At 49.3% G+C, this 18,485-nt stretch overlaps 1 protein-coding gene across 1 annotated transcript in view; it reads left to right on the forward strand.

Annotated features, from left to right (window-relative positions):
• LOC149367641 (uncharacterized) overlaps window positions 1–18,485 on the forward strand; it is a 203,387-nt gene that overhangs the window by 115,525 nt on the left and 69,377 nt on the right. Inside the window, exon 4 of the mRNA XM_089575214.1 lies at window positions 9,884–10,671. Coding sequence (XP_089431340.1) covers window positions 9,884–10,671 — 788 coding nt within the window. The remainder of the gene's footprint in view (window positions 1–9,883; window positions 10,672–18,485) is intronic.

An 18,485-nucleotide genomic window follows, 5' to 3' on the forward strand; every position in this document is an offset into this window, starting at 1 on the left:
GTATGAGACGGGCTGTCTGCTGTGTGTATCGATGCAAGCGTTGTATTGTGTTGGTGTTGGCTCCGTTGGCTTGGAGGTGGAGGCCAAGAATTCGGATGGTGTCGACCGTAGGCACGAGAAGGTTGTTAACAGTGAGGCGGATATTTGGAGATGTGGGGGGTTTCCGGGTGCCGGGATAACGCACAAAGAAGAGCTCAGATTTTGCTGCTGAGCACTTAAGTCCTTTGTCCGATAAGTAGTCTTCAACTGTGTTGATCGCAGCCTGGAGAGTCTCTTCAATGTGTCCGTCACTGCCGCCAGTCATCCAGAGGGTGACGTCATCCGCGTAAATGCTATGATGAAGGCCCTCGTGGCGGGCGAGTCGAGCGGGAAGGCCCATCATAGTGATGTTGAAAAGCAGCGGAGACAGGACGGAGCCCTGCGGCGTGCTCTTGTTGCCCAGGGAGATATCCTCGAGGAAGTGTTGACCGGAAACGAGCGTGGCAGTGCGATCCGTAAGGAAAGCACGGATATAGTTGTACAGAGTTTCGCCCACCTGCAGATTCTGGAGGTTTGACAGGATAGCAGTGTGTTGAACGTGGTCGAAAGCTTTAGCGACGTCGAGGCCCAGGATGACCTGAGTGTCTCGAGTCTTGTGGTCCAGAAGTTCATGCTTGAGCTGGAGCATAACATCACACGTGGATAGATGGGGCCGAAAGCCGACCATGCTTGGCGGGAAGAGATCACGATCCTCTATGTATGTCGAGAGCCGCGCCAATATAACGTGCTCCATGGTCTTACCCACACAGGACGTGAGTGAGATCGGACGGAGGTTGTCGAGGCTTGGGGGCTTACCTGGCTTGGGGATAAGAATGATCTTTGCATGTTTCCATTCCTTTGGGAGAACGCCGGAATTGCTGAGAAAAGCTCGGCGCTTGTGATAAAAAACGAGCACAAAATTGCCTGGGTGCCGGACTTTGTGAGAACGCTGGTTGATTCGACGCTGCTTTCCTTATAGGCTGGACTGGGGCCAAGAAACCTTGCGCCTCGCGAGTCCCCTGTTCGTACTGCAACGCAATGCTAGACGCTGCGGAGAACGTAACTCGGTACCCTTCCAGCAAAAGTCGCTCTCTAACCCTTTGGGAAGAGACTCCTGTCACAAATCGGTCCCTCAGCATTTATTCAGGAGAAGCATAATCACACAGTTGCAGCAAATCACGCAGAGCAGCTATGTACTCTGTAATGGACTCGCCTGGTAAATGCTGCCTGTTTTCAAATCTTTTCCGTTCCATCACTAAATTGGAAGGGGTACTGAATTCTTGTTGCAGTAAGTCAACAGTTGACTTGTAGACGTCTTGCGTCTCACTTTCAAAGCGAGCGTCTGTCGATGAGTGGGCTAGCGTCTCACTTTGAGATGCGACGCGAGCGTCTGTCGATGAGTGGGTTAGCGCCTCACTTCGAGCGCGAGCGTCTGTCGATGAGTGAGATAGCGTCTCACTTTGAGATGCAGCGCGAGCGAAATAAATTCTCCTTCCTTCATTTCCCAGACTATATAGGAGAAGGGCTTTTTTAAGCTCGGCGGTCGCTGCCGACCCACCTGATACAGTCAAGTAAAGTTCAAAAGTTTGCATCCGTTGATTAAATGGAACTGGTGGACGACCCGGATGCTGAAGAAATGGATCCGGTGCGCGGAAGCCAGTGAAAGACGATAAAGCCATTTTGACAGATATTGGAAGGTGGCTGATACTGGATACTGGAATACGGAAAGCACGTGGCCTGTTAAACTTCCTTGTCTGCGGCGACAAAATTCGAAATATAAGATGGAAGTGCCTCTCAGCTGACTGACTCAATAGCCACCGTGCAGCGGTGCGGTCAGTACCCACCGGCGCTGCAACCTTCCTAAGTGAGTGCCTGTTAAATTTCTTTGTCTGCAGCGACAAAATTGAACTTTTCCGTGACGAGCTGTCGTCGATGCGACCTAAACTACTTCCAGACGCTGCCTAGTGTAGAAGACGGAGAACGCGGCAGTCAGTACATGCGTATTTCCTCTCTTGTAGCAGGACCACGTTTTTCATGTTTCCCTCGACGACGAGGCTTGATTAAGCTTGATGAAACGTACTTGAGTCACGGAGACGAACGGACACATTTGGGACTCAGCGCGCGAGCGCACTTTGTTTCAATACTACGCTTGAAAACTTTTGAGAATGAACGGAGAATACGCACAAAGCCTGGCGTAGGGTAACTCACATGTGCTCACGGCTCAACATGAAAATTTCTTGCCTACCTTCTTGAAATTCTTCACAGGATGAAAATATGTGCTGACTCACGGACTTCTCACGGTTAATTCGGCCCAGAACAGCATTCCAGCAGGCTGGGGCTCATCAGGCGACGACCTCGCTGGCGGCGACCACGCTAATCGACGAAGTTGAAGAAAACTGGAATAAAATGTGCAATACCTTCGATATATGACATTATGTCGACGGGGCTTCTTCGTGCAGCTTACATAGCAGACAATGGCAGGACGATTACTTCATAAGATGACGGATGATTCTGGCCAGGGTGGAAATTTGGGCAAGTCGGTATTGATCCATAACATAATAGTAGCGCAAAACCAGGACGACGGACAAAAGGGGAGAGAACACACACCAACAACACAGGCGCTATAAAAAATGTGAGATCACGGATGTTTTGAACCCAAGAAGGCCAGCTCTCGTGTAGACAAAGAAATGGACGGAGTACTAACGCAGTTATCTTGTAAGGCAGCAATCTGTGCAGCTTCCACAATTTCGCGAGTTAGCTTATCTCTACTCTTAGCAACGACTGAGCATTTGTCCAAAAAAGACTCGCACTTGTAATCTTTGCAGTGCAAAGCTAAATTGCTGCCGGTATAAGTCTTCATGTTGTTATTGCGCTCTCAAAGCCTACCGTTCAGGCACCTACCAGATCGCCCAATATATTGCTTGCAAATCTTTTCCTGTGGCGGATGGTACACTGGTGCTTTTAGGAGCTATGTGCGGAGGGCACGGACCTTTTTCATAACACACTGAGCTTCTCTGGAGCTGAAAACACCACGCGAACGTTTGCCTTTTTTCCTATTTTCTTGAGATTGTGCGCGAGACAATGGACGTAAGGAATGACAGCCACCTTGCCCCTCGTTTCTTGTGTGGTGTTAGGTTCTTTCCGGAGCCTCTTTTTCAGGACGCTTTCGGCGACTGAACCCACGAAATCTTTAGGGTACCCTGCTCCGAGAAACCTCGTGAGTTGTGTTGTTGGTGTGTGTTCTCTCCCCTTTTGTCCGTCGTCCTGGTTTTGCGCTACTCTTATGTTATGGATGACGGATGTCATCGCATTAGTCCAAGATACTGGGATGCCATGCCCCTATTCCGTTAGGCCTGTCCCATCCTCGTCGCCAATGTGGTGTTGGCCGTCTTAGTAATGAGAGTCGAGTCCGTGCCGCCGTCTCCATGACCAAGATCAAGACCAAGACACTTTATTGTTGTTGTTGTGACTCAGAGAAGGATGAAAGGGAAATTGCACGGGGCTGCCTACTGGCTCGAGCCAAGCCACCACCGCTGCCACGTGCAGATAGAGGAGAGTTAAAAGATCAGAGGAAAGATAAAAAGGAAAGAAAAGACGCGCGTCGCAGCAACAACTGCGTCCGCCGGAGCGGACGCTGCTGAAAAAACGGATAAGCGGCCGAGGCCGCGCTCGCCGAAGCACGCTTCATTGAACGGAGACAGCCTATATATACATGAACTAACGTCACAAGACAGAATCCAAGACAATCCACAAAACCGAAACAAGAACTGAAAGAAGTACAGAAAACACATGAACCACAATACAACAGAAACGCGGTCGGGATGCCGTAAAAGACTGTGTGATCGTGTTTGGGACTGGAATATGCGCTGGTGCGGACAAGCGAAAAATGAGACTGAGGTACAATGCAAGGGTAAAAGTCAGAGTGTAAGTGTTTTAGTTAAGCAAAATTTGTTGCCTAGGTGGCAGACAGTATCATCTGCACTCTATGGACCTCAGTCATATTCAATCATCATGATGAAAGCACATTGTTTATACAACACTAACACAACTAAGAAAACATAAATACAGCAAGATGCACACATTTACAAAAATTACATGTGTTGAAATAGGAAAATACTGAAAAGAACAACAATAATATAAAGGACTGTTCATATACAGCATATAATTCGTGCCCATACTTAGCACTGCCGAAAAACTTACCGAAGTTGCGTGGAGAGAAGGAAGTGTTTGTTTTGAATATCTGGCTGAACCATGGTTTATAATGATGTTCAGAGACTGTATCGTGATTGTTCAAAAAGTAAGGGATCTGATATAATAATTTTGGTGTTCCATAATTTGTACATGTTTTCTCTTTGCTACATGTGGTATGTCGCAGGTTATATATTGTTACGGCATACGACCTACGCTGACCAGGAGCGCGCTGCGCTATACGAATAATGAAGAGGCGCGGGGCGAGCGCGAGACAGAAAGAACGAGAGAGAATCGCCGCGGCCGGTTGTATCTGGGTCTCCTGCGTTCCTGTGCGCCTTCCTCTGCGCGGGCCCGCCGTCCCGTAACAATATGTGTCATTTATGGACATATTTCTCTGGTAATATTGATAGGTTCTGCTTCATTTCAGAATACGTAACTATTTCTAATTTCATATACCTATTATTTGGGATTATAAGGGTGCTGTGTTCATGAAGTACAGGTACAGAGTGGACTGTGCGCTGTACATTTCTTATTTGCGTAAGACTTTTTTCTGTAATACATGTAGTTTCTTTAGATGTGCTCTTGTACTTGTGCCCCTACAAGCACGCAGTAGTGGAAACTTGAGTGGACTGAAATGTAATATAATTTTTCTTTAACCAAGGTGGTAAAAGATGTTTTATATTGCAGGAGATTTCAATCGTCCTTGGAACACCAGTATGGTATTTTAGTGCGCTAAGACTTATAGTGGCCATTACCTGCATTTAGCCGTTGTGTGTTTGTCGGTTTGTCTGTCTGTGTCTCTCTGCTTGTCCAAAGCCAGTTTTGTGACAGGCAACAGCAACTTCGGTCGCAACCCAACCCAAGTAACCCAAGTACCACAGATGGCAGCACTTGCCATGGCACCTGCCTTGTGCCACTGCGCCACTGCTCACCTCACCACCGGTTGGCTTACTTGCCAAAGTGTAGCCGGTGGGAATCAGAGGAACAAGGGCGCAGTGGCACAAGGCAGGTGTCATGGCAAGTGCTGCCATCTCATTCTTTCACTTTTGCGTCAAAGGACACACACCAACAAACACCTTAACCTAGGAGAATAGCGCAGCACCGAAACATATAATGCTAGCGCACATATCCGCATCTGGCCTAATTACCCATATCGACTTACATTTTTCTACATGTGTACACCAGTGTAAGCGCTTCTTAAAAACTACTCCAAGCAACTTGTATCGCGAAATGTGTTCAAGTTGCTCATCCTTAAGTGTATAAAAATGTCTGAAACGCACTTCATTTTTGTTTGAAAGAAAGCGTATTTTTTTCTTTTCGTGTTTATGTTCATTGATTTGTGTTGGCCGACCGAAAGTTTATCTAACCAACTGCTCGCTTGTCCGTCAAGAAGTATGATAACTGATCCTGAGAAAAACATGTTAAGTCATCAGCGTATAGAATATTTTCTGGATAAAGTGGTATATTTATAATATTAATATAGACAATGAATAATTGTGGTCCAAGTACTGATCTTTATTGAATCCCGTCAGTAATATTACCAACATCGCATCTCGCCTCTTTTATTAGTTCTTTGCCTGCTTTTTCCGATTTGCTGTGGCGTTGACGCTTTGACAAGGGAAGACGTCCATTTCCCATGGGCAGAACAGCAGCAGCAAGCATTTGATTAATTACGGCACCGCTTGCAAACTACGCCTGTCCTTGGTCATTTCGATTCTCTTGCCGAGACTCTGGTCCACACAGATGCAAGAAACGTGGGCTTCGGTGCTGTTCCCGTCCAGTGGAAGGACGGCACCGAGCATTATAGCATACGCCAGCCACAGTCTCTCTCGTGCTGAATCTAATTATTCCACTACCAAAAAAATATGTCACGCCGTTGTATGGGCTGTGAAGAAATTTCGACCTCGCAAGTACGGCCGGCATTTTCAACTCGTAAGCGAGCAACACTCTCTCCGTGCTGGTTGACAAAATTACACTATCCTCATGCCGCCTTGCACGTTGGAGCTTACGTCTTCAGAAGTTCGATACGATCATCGTGTACAAATCAGGGCCCCAACGTAATGATGCCGTCTGCTTGTACAGATCTCCAGTCGATGTGACGCGCGAAGACGACGAAGCGGGCTTTCTTCTAATCGCAGCAGCTCTTTTCAATCAGCAACGTGAAGACCCGGCGCTGAAACCTCTTATCGACTTCCTGGAGGCATGCACCACGGAGGTTCCCCAGCCTTTCGCAAGAACGCAATCCTCCTTTTCTTTGCGCAGCAACGTGCCGTACAAAGCCAACCTTTTTCTGACCGGAAGCGACTACCTGCTCGTCGTTTCAGTCAATCTCCGTGAGGAAACCTTGCAGGCGTGTCACGACGAGCCCACCGCCGGTCACCTCGGCTACGCCCGCACCCCGGCTCGGATCCAAAAGGGCTACTACTGTCCTAAGCTTACGTCGGCTGAGCGACACTGCGTGCGCATGCGCCGCAGTTGTCAACGACGGAAAAGAACTCCTTTCAAGCCAGCCGGACTTTTACATCCGTACAAGTGCCCAGAGTACCGTTTGAGCAACATTGCGTGTACCTTGTCAGCCCTTTCCCAACTTCATCTTCGGGAAACCGGTAGATTACCGTCGCCGCTGATTAACTTAGTCGCTACGCCGAAACCAGCGTCCTCCAGTGCGGCACAGCAGCCGAGGGTGCGTAATTTTTCGTGGAACACATCGTCCTGAGGCATGGCACCCCGGCACTTATTAACACAGGTAGAGCTGCCGCTTTCACTGCCAACCTGTTGGAATCACTCATGCGACTGTGTGGCACTGCTGATAAGAAAACGAGCAACTATCGACCGCAGACAAATATCCTGACAGAACATCTTAACAAAACTTTCGTCGACATGCTGCCCATGTATGTTCACCAACATTGAGCATCGATCTTCGGACGATATCCTACCATATATTAGTTTTGCATGTAACGCGGCGCCTAGTGTCCACAATGCTGGAAGCAATGCTGCCCCATTATGGCCACGACCGCGACTTTGGCGCCATGGAATTAACCCTTCATGCAAGAGAAACTCGGCAACTTGCTAGAGTGCGCATGCTCAACCAAGTCTGTGGCTGCGTTACAACCGAAGCCACTGATTCGTGACGTTCGCCCTGGACAACAGAGTGTAGGTATGGACCCCCATTGAATTCTGCGGTCTTTGTCGAAAATTGCTGAAGTAGTACTTTGGCCCCTGCAGTGTTCTCCGTGAGCTAAGCGACGTAACCTGAGAACTTCTTCCGGATGAGGTTTCCCAGACTACTCGCCGTCAACAGAGAGCAGAGATTGTTCATGTCGTGCGGATGAAGCCCTATTTTTCACGAGACATTTAGTGGCTAAGCGCCGCGCGTTACTCAGTTTTGTTTCATTTCATTGTTAAAACATCGGACCGATACTCTTTACGTGAGAGTGGGTAATGCCGCGTCTGCAGCAATAGCTGCTCGACGGCTGCTCGGCACACAGCTCGTGGGCTGCGCTGGTGGCTTTTTACAAGCTGAGGTTCCAGTGCGGCCGCCTCTCTGTGCCTGCTGCAGCTTCTCAGAGCCTCTCGGTGTTTGCGTTTGTCTGCCGTCTTGGTGCAAGTTATCAATACCAACTGCTACTTGACAATATGCCGGAAGGCAAAGCGCCAGCAATGTCGCTTAAAATCAAGCAGTAGGCAGAAACAGAGAATAGCAATTTATAAGTCAATGGAAATTCACCTCTGAAACTTTGAGGAAGCTCCGCTTATTCCAGGCCATAGCTGGGAAGGCCGCAATACGCAGGCTGGTGAACGAAAAGGCGGGGGAGTAGCAATCTTGCTTAGACATGGGCTAACTTGACAAAGAGGAAATGAACAATGTAAGGGGAACGTATGGATTAGAACTAATGATGCAGGCAGAGAAATGATATTCGGAATAGTGAACTTCCAGACGGGAAGCACCGCAAGACTAGAAACTAATCTTTGATAGAGTGTCTTTCAGAAGATATCAAACTAATGGGGGTCAACGCATAGATTCTTTTGGCGGGGGATATGCACACTCGCATAGAAGAACGAGACTGGTACCTGGACTGTACCGGCAAAATAGTCTTGACCATGTGTTAGCAGAATCACTTTATTATAGTAGATAGGGAAGTGAAATGTGACGACATAATGCCTTCGGAATCTGGCTCTTACATCTCAAGCGTTGACAACTGCATAATGACAGAAGATTTATATGAAAGGCTGAAGGTAATGAAAATACACAAGGAAGGAATAAACAGCGCTGTGAGTGATCGTAAGTGGTTAATCGTATTGGCTGACTTTAGAACATACAGCACATAATGAGGTGTATGAATGACCGTGATTTGATGACAAAAGAACAAGCGGTAGAAAGGTTTGTTCGAAAGAGCTCGATTAGATTATGGACGTGTGACGAAGTTCCTAAGATAATTCAGAAAGATATGTATTTGTTCCTTAAGAAAAACTGGTGGAAAGGCAAAAAGAATCGTGAAGGCTGGTGATACGTGGATATTAAAGACGCAATATCAAGTCACCAAGCAGCTTGCAGGGTACAGAAGCAAAACAGAAAATAGGCCCTTTCCCGAAACTCAAGTGGTCACGGGTTCGAGTCCCGCCAATGGAATGTGCTGCTTTTTTTGTTCTCTTTATGATCAACTATGTTTCGGCGATTAAACGGGATAGTATTAATTTACCATCTCTCAAAGGCAGAAATTAAAAAAAAATTCGCTGTGGCTTAGCTTGGTTAAGCCCGGTAATTGCGATCAGCTGGTAGTGTAGCTGGTGGTGGTGCTTGTGGTTAGACTTGTGGCGATGCATCTGTTATACAATCCAATCCAATGCAATCCAATCCAATCCAATCCAATGTAATCTAATCTAATCTATTCTAATCCAATCCAATCCAGTCCAGTCAGGCCGCCGTTCATGTGCACCGCCGTCGCACGCGGACGGCGCGAGATCGCAAGGCAATGTTAAAGCCTGTTTCACATGACAGCGAAAATGCTAGCGAATCCTGTCGCCGCGGCGGAAAAACCTGTTTTGAGTCGTCGCTGCGACGAGCGGCGAGGTTTCAAAGAGTTGGAAATTTTCGCTGCGACGCGTCGCTCAATCGCTCAGTCGCTTGCATGTGAACCGGCCTTAAGCCGCTGGTGGTTGGCACAGCTACTGCTTTCTAGCGACGTGAGTCGAGCCTAATCTCTTCAGCATAACGCCAAAATCGCGCTCCTAGCGGAGAGCGCAGGTGTTAGGCGCCGGTGGTTGCACCGCCGCGGCTTGCGACGGCGTGAGTCGGTCGCCTTTCTCTTCGGCGTGACGTCACAAAGCACCTGTCGCGCTCCTAGCGGAGAGCGCAGTAGTTAGGCGCCGGTGGTGGCACCGCCGCGGCTTGCGACGGCGCGAGTCGGTCGCCGTTCTCTTTGGCGTGATGTCAACTAAAGGTCAATCAATGGTGGCACCAACGCTCCACGGCAAAGGCTGAAAGTGCTTTAAAGCTTTCGCTTTAAAAAGCGTGCCCTTGTGCTCCTAGGTTTCAGTGACTGTTGATTTCCTTCGTGCGTATGTAATAACGAGCCTCTTTCCTTTTCCTTTTCAAAAAGCGGCGCTTGCTAGTGCTAAAAAAGTAGTGAAAGTCCGAGCTTCACCTAATATGACTTTATTTTTGCCATTTCAGGAAAGCACTGCGAAATACCGTGCACAGAGGGTGACAGTCGGTGCCAGGACTACCGTGACTACTCGGCAACTTACTCTACAGGGTATGAATCGCAAACAAGCGTCAAAACAGCGAGCACGCTTCACACTTCACGAGTGACCGAGTATGATTCGCTTCCACCGCTTGGCGTGCCTGCGATCACAGCGAACTCTTTCCACTTTTCTACCGCCTACACTATGCGGAGTGCTTCTATTTCGGATTTTATGGTGCCGCCCGCTAAGTCATCGCCTTTTGAGGAGAGTTACTCCACGTTGGTTTCTCCAGTTGCCGATTCACCCTCGCAGCTCACCTCGACTGCCAACAGTCACCTCGGCGGCCCTGTTCCGCCTTCTGTGGAAGTCAGATACACGAATGAAGTGGACATCCTCCCGACACCGCAGCTGCCCGACACCAGCCCCTCGAGGACGCCTCTCACACCTGAGCGTCCACCGGCGACGAGCACTGCGAGTGCTCCTCTGTCTTCGTCCAGCACGGCGCTGACGGTGCTCACGGTTCTCACTGAACAAACGGTGCCATTGGATATTGATGCAAATACAAGACTAGGCCAACCTGATCACTCGTCGTTTGGTGAAGTGGAAAGTACGCTGTTTGCGTCCTACACGCCGTGGACTGTGCGTCATTCCGGCACTCAGATCACCTCAAGTTTGGATTCTACTCTAGTCGCGCATGTGCCCTGGAAATGCGCATGGCTTCAGTGCTTGAACGGAGGGGAAGTGGACCTGTCAAGAGGGTTGGACCATGAGTGCCAGGTGATATCTTTGCCTTTGCATATCGCTTCACAGAAATGTTGTTTTTGTCTACGTTTCCAATGGACCAAATAATGTAGCAAACACATTTTCTGGCCCAATCCCTGTTTGATTGTGCTGCTGCGCCAAATGCTGCTACGTACTTGGGTCCATGATTAGTTACCGTATGCTGAGAGACTGCTGCAGTTGGCTGGAGACGTCGAGGTAAACCCTGGCCCCGATATGGGTTGGACGACTTGAACAAATATCGACAGACCCCAAAGAAATTGAGAAACGACTAGCTTCTATCAGCGCAAAATTGTAAAATCTATAAAGCTTTTTCCGCCAAGAAACACACACAACAAAGCAAACAACACGGGAGCCCGTGTGCGCCCGTGTTGTCTGCTTTCTTGTGTGTGCTTTCTAGCCGCAAAAATCTTTTTAGTATGTATGATCACCAACTAGCCCAGGAGTTCACTCTTCTAAATTAAAAAAACCTGACTGTTCCTGGTAACAAGGTCCCACACTTCATGAATGAAGTCCCTAGCCTACAGAAAGTAGTGTCAGAACTAGAACTGAAGCTTCGAAGTTTTAAAAATCGCTCATATGAGAACAACCTAGCGAACAGCTTACGGCGTAACGGAAAGTTCAAAAATAAAGTGACGGCTAGCCTGACAAGAAAGCGACGGAAAAGGTTCTTCATGGCTTCGTCAAAATCAAAGCTGTAATGATCGAAAGAGAACAGTTATTAGAAGAACTTCGAAGTTATAAAAGTAGAATAAAAGCTTCAAGAATAAAAGCAGTTAATGTGCTAAATACGTTTTCAAACTGAAACAAGCCGATTTTTCAATTAGCGAAGACTATTCATCAATCACTATTGCTATCAGTCTGGTGATAGAGAAATGCGCAGTATATAACCAAGCACTATATAGAGCTTTCATTGATTACGAGAAAGCATTTGACTTAGTGGAAACCTCAGCAGTCGTGCAGGCATTGCGGAATCAGGGTGTAGAATAGTCCTATATCAAAATACTGGAAGATATCTATAACGACTGCAGAGCTACCATATTCCTTCATAAACTCAGCAATAAAATTCCAATAGGGAAGAGTGTCAGACAGGCAGACACGATCTCGCCAATGCTGATCACCGCCTGCTTACGGCATGTGTTCCGAGGCTGGGTTGGGAAAAGTTGGGGATAAGAGTTAATGGAGAATACCTAAGTAATTTGCGATTGGCTGATGGCATATCCTTGCTAAGTCACTCACGAGATAAGCTGCAAAGAATGAGAAATGAGTTGGACAGGCAGAGCAGAACGGTAGGTTTTAAATTTAACACGCAGAAAACCTAAGTAATGTTCAACAGTCTCCCAAGGGAACAGCAGATCACAGTTGGTAGCGAGGTGTTGGAAGTGGTAAGGGAATATTTCTACTTAGGACACGTAGTGGCTGCTCATCCGGACCGTGAGTGGCAGTTTACCAGTATACCTCAAGAGGAAAGTATACAACAGCTGTATCTTACAGTTACTCAGGTTCAGGGCAGGCATGTTGAGGCTTACAAAAAGGCTTTAGCTTAAAACGCAGAGAGCAATGGAAACAAAAACGACAGGTGTAACGTTAACAGATCGGAAGCCGGTAGAGTGGGTGAGGGAAGAAACTCTGTTAATGACATCCTAGTCGAAATCAAGAGGAAGAAATGGGCTTGGGCAGGGCATGTAATGCGAATTCGGCAAAATAGCCTCTGGTCCTTAACGGTAACGAAGTGGAATCCAAGAAAAGGCAAGCGTAGCGTAGCAGCGGGAGCAGAAAGTTAGGTCTGTGGATGAGATTAAAAAGTTTGCAGGGATACGGCTGTCGTAAGTGGCAAAAGACAAGGGTTAATGGAAAGACATGGTAGAGGCCTTTGCCCTGCAGTGGGCGTAGTCAGGCTGATGATGATGATTCACTCCACGTAAGGGACCTCAAAAAGAAACTATGGAAATGTGGAAGACTAATTAGCTATAACCGTAATGGAGACGAAAAAAATTAGACTACAGTAAAGTACGCATTATTGAGTTCTTACACTCCTGAAACGACGTAACAAATGAAAAGGTACTCATGAAAAAAATCCGTGCCTTAAAGTTTGTTAAAGTTAATGGTATATGTTTGTTATGTTAATGTTATATCCGAGGTCAACTCACTAAGTTCGTCACATCTGAGCTTCCGGTACGATGGTCATATTCTATGTGGCAAACTTAAGTACGTTATATCTGAGGTAACACAGGAAAGGTACTCAAGTAAAACTTTTTGCTGGGCGAGTTGGTGCAAAGTTTCTGAAAAAAAGGTAGCGCAACACAAAAAACAATCACGAGAAAGAAAGACAGGACGACGCGCTGCTCACAACTGAATTCTTTATTGAAATAGACACACAATATATGCAGTCATCGTCACGCCACCTATCAGCTGCAGTAAACGTCAGAAGTCGGTAAAAGATGATAAAACGATAAAAGAAACGCTTTGACTCGAGGTGGGTTAATAGTGATAAGAGAGTTGATGATTCTTTAAAAGCAAAAAGTAAAACAACGAAAGATGAGACGCGGTGTATAAGGCCAAAAAAACATGTTTGAATGGAATCTGAAAGAACGAAAGTGATAAGAAAAAGCCAGAAAAGAGAACGCACCTTTTAAGCACTGAACGCCAGCGACCACTGCCGAAAAAAGCCGATACACATACAGTCGTTGCTTACTCATGCAAATGTTCTAAAAACCCTTCTTCAGCCTTATACAGAATGATCGACGCACCACTGACACAATTCAGGCTTTTTTACTTAATCAAAAATGCTTCTTTCAGTTCGCGAGAAACACGTTCGCGCCGGGTACCTACAACCACGGTTTCCTCAAGGATGGGCCTGCCCGAGCCCCTACCGCAGCCCTTAGAATGAAGCGGCAAATTAGAACCTGTTCCGGTCCCCATCGACCGTTCGTGATCTCTTAACCTTTCATTTAAACAGCGCCCCGTCTGACCAATGTAGACCTTGCCACATGTGAGGGGTATCTGATAAACTACCCCCCCCCCCCTCCCCTATGCAACCTACATACCTATAGGCATGTTTAGTCCCACAAGTTTCACCCGTTCGCTGCTTATTAATGCGAGGACAGCGGCCAGCTTACAAGGAGCCAGCTTACAAGGAGCCGAAAAAACTGCAGGAACCTTGTACTTTGATACTACCTTCTTCAAGTTATGGGCTACCCGGTCCGAGTAGGCTACAACTGCTGGGCTTATTCTCTGATCTTCAAGTTTGGTCTGTGTTGTGTCCCCTTATTGCTTTTGTGTGTGTGCGCCCCCGCATCCTCCTCCTAACGACCACTCGCATCCTCCTCCTAACGACCACTTGCCCCTCGTCGCACGCTGTCGCCAGATGCCCCCCCATGGTGCGCCCCCGCATCCTCCTCCTGTTTTGGGAAGCCACTCCCTCCCGTGGACGCTTCTCCGCTCCCTCCTTTCTTCGGGCGGCCAGTTCGGCTCCTGCCTCGGTCGACGCTGGTCGCACCCTCATCGGCTTTAAATAAACGAAGTCTGAAAGTACCGTGTGCGTCTTTCGCTGCATTCAACACAGCGACCGGACACGACAGTGGCGACGAGAAAGTGGATTCGACCCGCGCTACGCAACGCTATTGACAAGCCATGGCTACGCGAGGGTTTCCCAATCAGATACCAGAGTTCAACGGCTCATCGTGGTCATCGTGGGTTGGACGCCTTCAGTTCTACTTTGAAGCTAACAACATCACAGACCCAGCCTTGAAGAGGGCCAACCTGCTGACGCTGTGCGGGGAGCAGACCTACGATACTGTCTGCGCACTTATTCAGCCAAGCACACCAGCGGCAGTGTCTTACGACGACATCGTAAAAGCGCTGCAAAAGCACTACGACCCAAGGCCATCCCAGGTCTACAGCCGGGCTCGCTTCCAACGACGAGATCAACTGGGAGGAGAAACTGTGAGCGCCTACGTAGCCGCGCTCAAGAAGCTCGCTGCCGACTGCAATTTTGGAACGCTGTCGACAACAGCTACCGGGCAGGAGGGAGACGCAGCTTCTTCTGCTAACACCACCATGCTTCCCTTGGACGTGATGTTACGCGACAGATTTGTGTGCGGACTGAGTGACGAGTCACTGCAGCAGCGCCTGTTCGCTGAGAAGGACCTCACATTCAGCAAAGCTTACGACATCGCCGTTCGAGCGGAGAGCGCCGGTCACCAGCAGAGAGGGATTCGCCGGAACACCGAGCCGGTACACCAGACAAGCAACCAGGTGCGCAAGCCTTCTGTTGTTGTAAAATCGGTCAAAAAGGCACAACGCTGCTGGCGGTGTGACGACCAACACAACCCCCAGGGATGTCGATTCCAGTCAGCCACGTGTAATTTTTGCCACAAGCGAGGGCATATCGAAAGAGCATGCATTACGAAACGGAGACTTGCCAAGATAAAGTCACCTTCCCAGCCTAATCACAGCGTCAACGCCTCAGAGAATACGCCGCTATCTGATCTCCATGGAACAACATCAGCAACACCATCTGTGTTGTACGACCTGAACACCATGAATCTCGGCACGCGACCGAAGATTTTTACAGAAGTAAGCGTACATCACCAGCTGATTAAGTTCGAGGTGGACTCCGGCGCAGCCTGTACTCTGATCAGTGAGGACACGTTCCGAACTTCATGGCCATCTGACGCACCCGCCCTGCAACAAGACGACACGCACCTGCGAACGTGGTCAGGACAGAATCTGCCACTATTGGGCTCTGCCAACGTGCAGGTTAACTACAACGGCCAGACCCATACGCTACCTCTGCTTGTTGTGAAGGGCACAGGATCAAGCCTTCTAGGGAGAAACTGGTTTTCTCCACTAGGCGTGATGATATGCGGCATACACCAGACGCCGAGCCAGAACATGGTTGAGCAACTGCAAGAGAAATACGAAAGAGTATTCTCGGAAGAGATTCCAGGAAACGAAGGGCCCCCGGTCACACTGGAGTTGTTGGACAACGCGCAACCCAAATTTCTGAAGGCCAGGCCGGTGCCGTTTGCTCTCCGAGATTCAGTTGAAAAAGAGTTGGACAAACTGGAGCAGCAAGGTGTCATCGAGCCGACGCAGCATTCAGAATGGGCCACACCACTTGTCGTAGTTCGCAAGAAGAACGGAACCATACGCCTCTGCGGAGACTACCGGAGCACCGTCAATCTTGCGACTAAAGCGTCCTCTTACCCGCTACCGACACCTGAAGAAGTATTCAGTGTACTACGTGGCGCAAGAGTCTTCAGCACATTGGACCTCACCCAGGCGTATCAGCAGCTGAAGGTGAGCGAGTCAACTGCTGAATTATTGGCAATTAACACACTGAAAGGCTTGTACAAAGTCAAGCGACTGCCTTTTGGCGTAGCTGCAGCCCCGGCCATATTTCAAAAATTCATGGAGACAGTGCTTCAGGGCATCCCAGGAGTTTGTGTCTACCTTGACGATGTCATCATCAGTGGCACTTCCACTGAAGAGCATGCAGTGCGCCTAGAGCTCGTTCTCGAAAGGCTAGCAAACGCTAATTTGTGCATAAGCAAATCGAAGTGCTGTTTTGCGGTGCCAGAGGTGCAATTTCTGGGACACCGAATTGATACGGGAGGCATTCACCCTACCGAGGACAAAGTGCGAGCGATCACAGAAGCACGAGCTCCAACAAACAAGCAGGAGCTACAGGCTTTTCTCGGACTCTTGACGTTCTACGACCGGTTCTTGGAACAAAGAGCTACCGTGGCCAACGACTTATACCAACTCCTTCGGAAAGATGTGACATGGACATGGTCGCCACGCCATCAGCAGTCATTCGATGCCCTGAAAGACCTGATTCGAAGATGTACAGTCCTCCGCCACTACGACGAAAGGAAGCCTCTGCTTTTGGCTTGCGACGCATCACCGTACGGAGTCGGCGCGGTTCTATCGCAAACTGACGAGCAAGGAAGGGAAGCTCCCATCGCCTTCGCCTCACGTACGTTGTCGCAAGCAGAACGCAACTACGCGCAACTTGACAAAGAAGGGCTAGCCATCGTCTACGCGGCGACACATTTTCACCAGTACATTGCCGGCCGGAAGGTGACCTTTATAACCGATCACCGACCGCTATTGGGCATTCTGGGACCACAAAGGCCTATGCCACCAACTTTGTCTCCGCGAATGACACGTTGGTGCATCAAACTCTCAGCGTACGACTACGCTCTGGTCTACCGCAATGGGAGTAAACATCAAAACGCCGATGCGCTAAGCCGTCTGCCACTAGACGCAACTGTTGACGAACCCTTTCCACCAGGAGACGTTCTGATGTTCGAAGCACTGCCAGAACCTCCGCTTACAGCAGGCACAGTTGCAGCATCTACGCAGAAGTGCGCAGCTCTCCGGCTAGTTTACACAGCTGTTCAACAAGGCAACGTGCATAAACTCAAAGGGGACAACTTCGACGCTTACCGCAGGCGAGCTACTGAGTTGAGCACTCATCGCGGCTGCATCATATTTGGGTCCCGAGTTGTGATGCCGAGAGAACTACGCGCACAAGCTATGTCTCTCATCCACGCCGGACATCGGGGCATCGTTGCAATGAAAAAGTGTGCCAGAAGCTACATGTGGTGGCCTGGCATTGACAACGACATCGAAACAGTGGTGCGAGAATGCAAGCCTTGCCAGAGCAGCCGGAGCGCCCCGCCGAAAGCTCCTGTTCCAGAATGGGAAAAGCCAGACACACCATGGCACACATTGCACATTGATTTTGCAGGACCAATTGAGGGCTGCACTTTCCTTGTGGTCGTAGACGCCTACACAAAGTGGCTTGAGATAAGGCAAATGGGACAGACGACTTCAGCAGCAGTCATTGACAACCTCCGATCACTATTTGCAACGTTCGGCCTGCCGCGCAAGGTAGTGTCGGACAACGGAACACCGTTTGTGTCTGCGGAGATCCTCAAGTTTTATCGCGACAACGGGATCTCATCAGTTACATCGGCCCCCTACCACCCAGCGACAAACGGACAAGCCGAGCGCTACGTAGCCGAGCTAAAACGCGCCCTTGAAAGAGATCAGACAGGCTCGCTGCAGCGCCGCCTTGCGCGCTTTCTCTTCAAGCAGCACACGACGGTTCAGAGCACAACAGGCGAGACCCCCTCGAAAATGATGTTCGAGCGTGAAATGCGAACCCAGCTCACAGCCATCCTCCCCGAGCCAAAGGCAGAGACGTTCCGGGAAGAAAAAGCAATTCCGCGCTGCGGCACGCTTAATGAGGGGCAGCGCGTCCTCGCCCGACAGTTTCTGAAAAAGCCACGCTGGGAGGAAGCTACAATTGTCAGACGCATAGGCCTGCGCTCTTGGCTCGTCAACATACATGGCACAGTAGCACGCCGACATCTCAACCAGCTGCGTAGATTTACGACGCCGTCTGAGAGCTGTCCGCCAGCGGAGAGAACACGTGCACCATCTTCCCACATAGCCTGGCACCTCTTCCCGGAAGAAGAGACTTCGCTCAGGACAGACCTAGGAGACACAGCGAACAACAGCCAGCCTACAAGTGTTTCTCCCCCGAGCGCACAAAGCCAGCGCGCCTCCACGCGTGAGCGCCGACCCCCTGCACGATACCAGGCAACTTTCTAAGGGGGAAGGAAGTGTTGTGTCCCCTTATTGCTTTTGTGTGTGTGCGCCCCCGCATCCTCCTCCTAACGACCACTGGCATCCTCCTCCTAACGACCACTCGCATCCTCCTCCTAACGACCACTTGCCCCTCGTCGCACGCTGTCGCCAGATGCCCCACCATGGTGCGCCCCCGCATCCTCCTC

The sequence above is a fragment of the Amblyomma mixtum genome, chromosome 1 (genome assembly GCF_055824585.1).
Source record: "Amblyomma mixtum isolate Tamu chromosome 1, ASM5582458v1, whole genome shotgun sequence".
In the NCBI taxonomy this organism is placed as follows: domain Eukaryota; kingdom Metazoa; phylum Arthropoda; class Arachnida; order Ixodida; family Ixodidae; genus Amblyomma; species Amblyomma mixtum.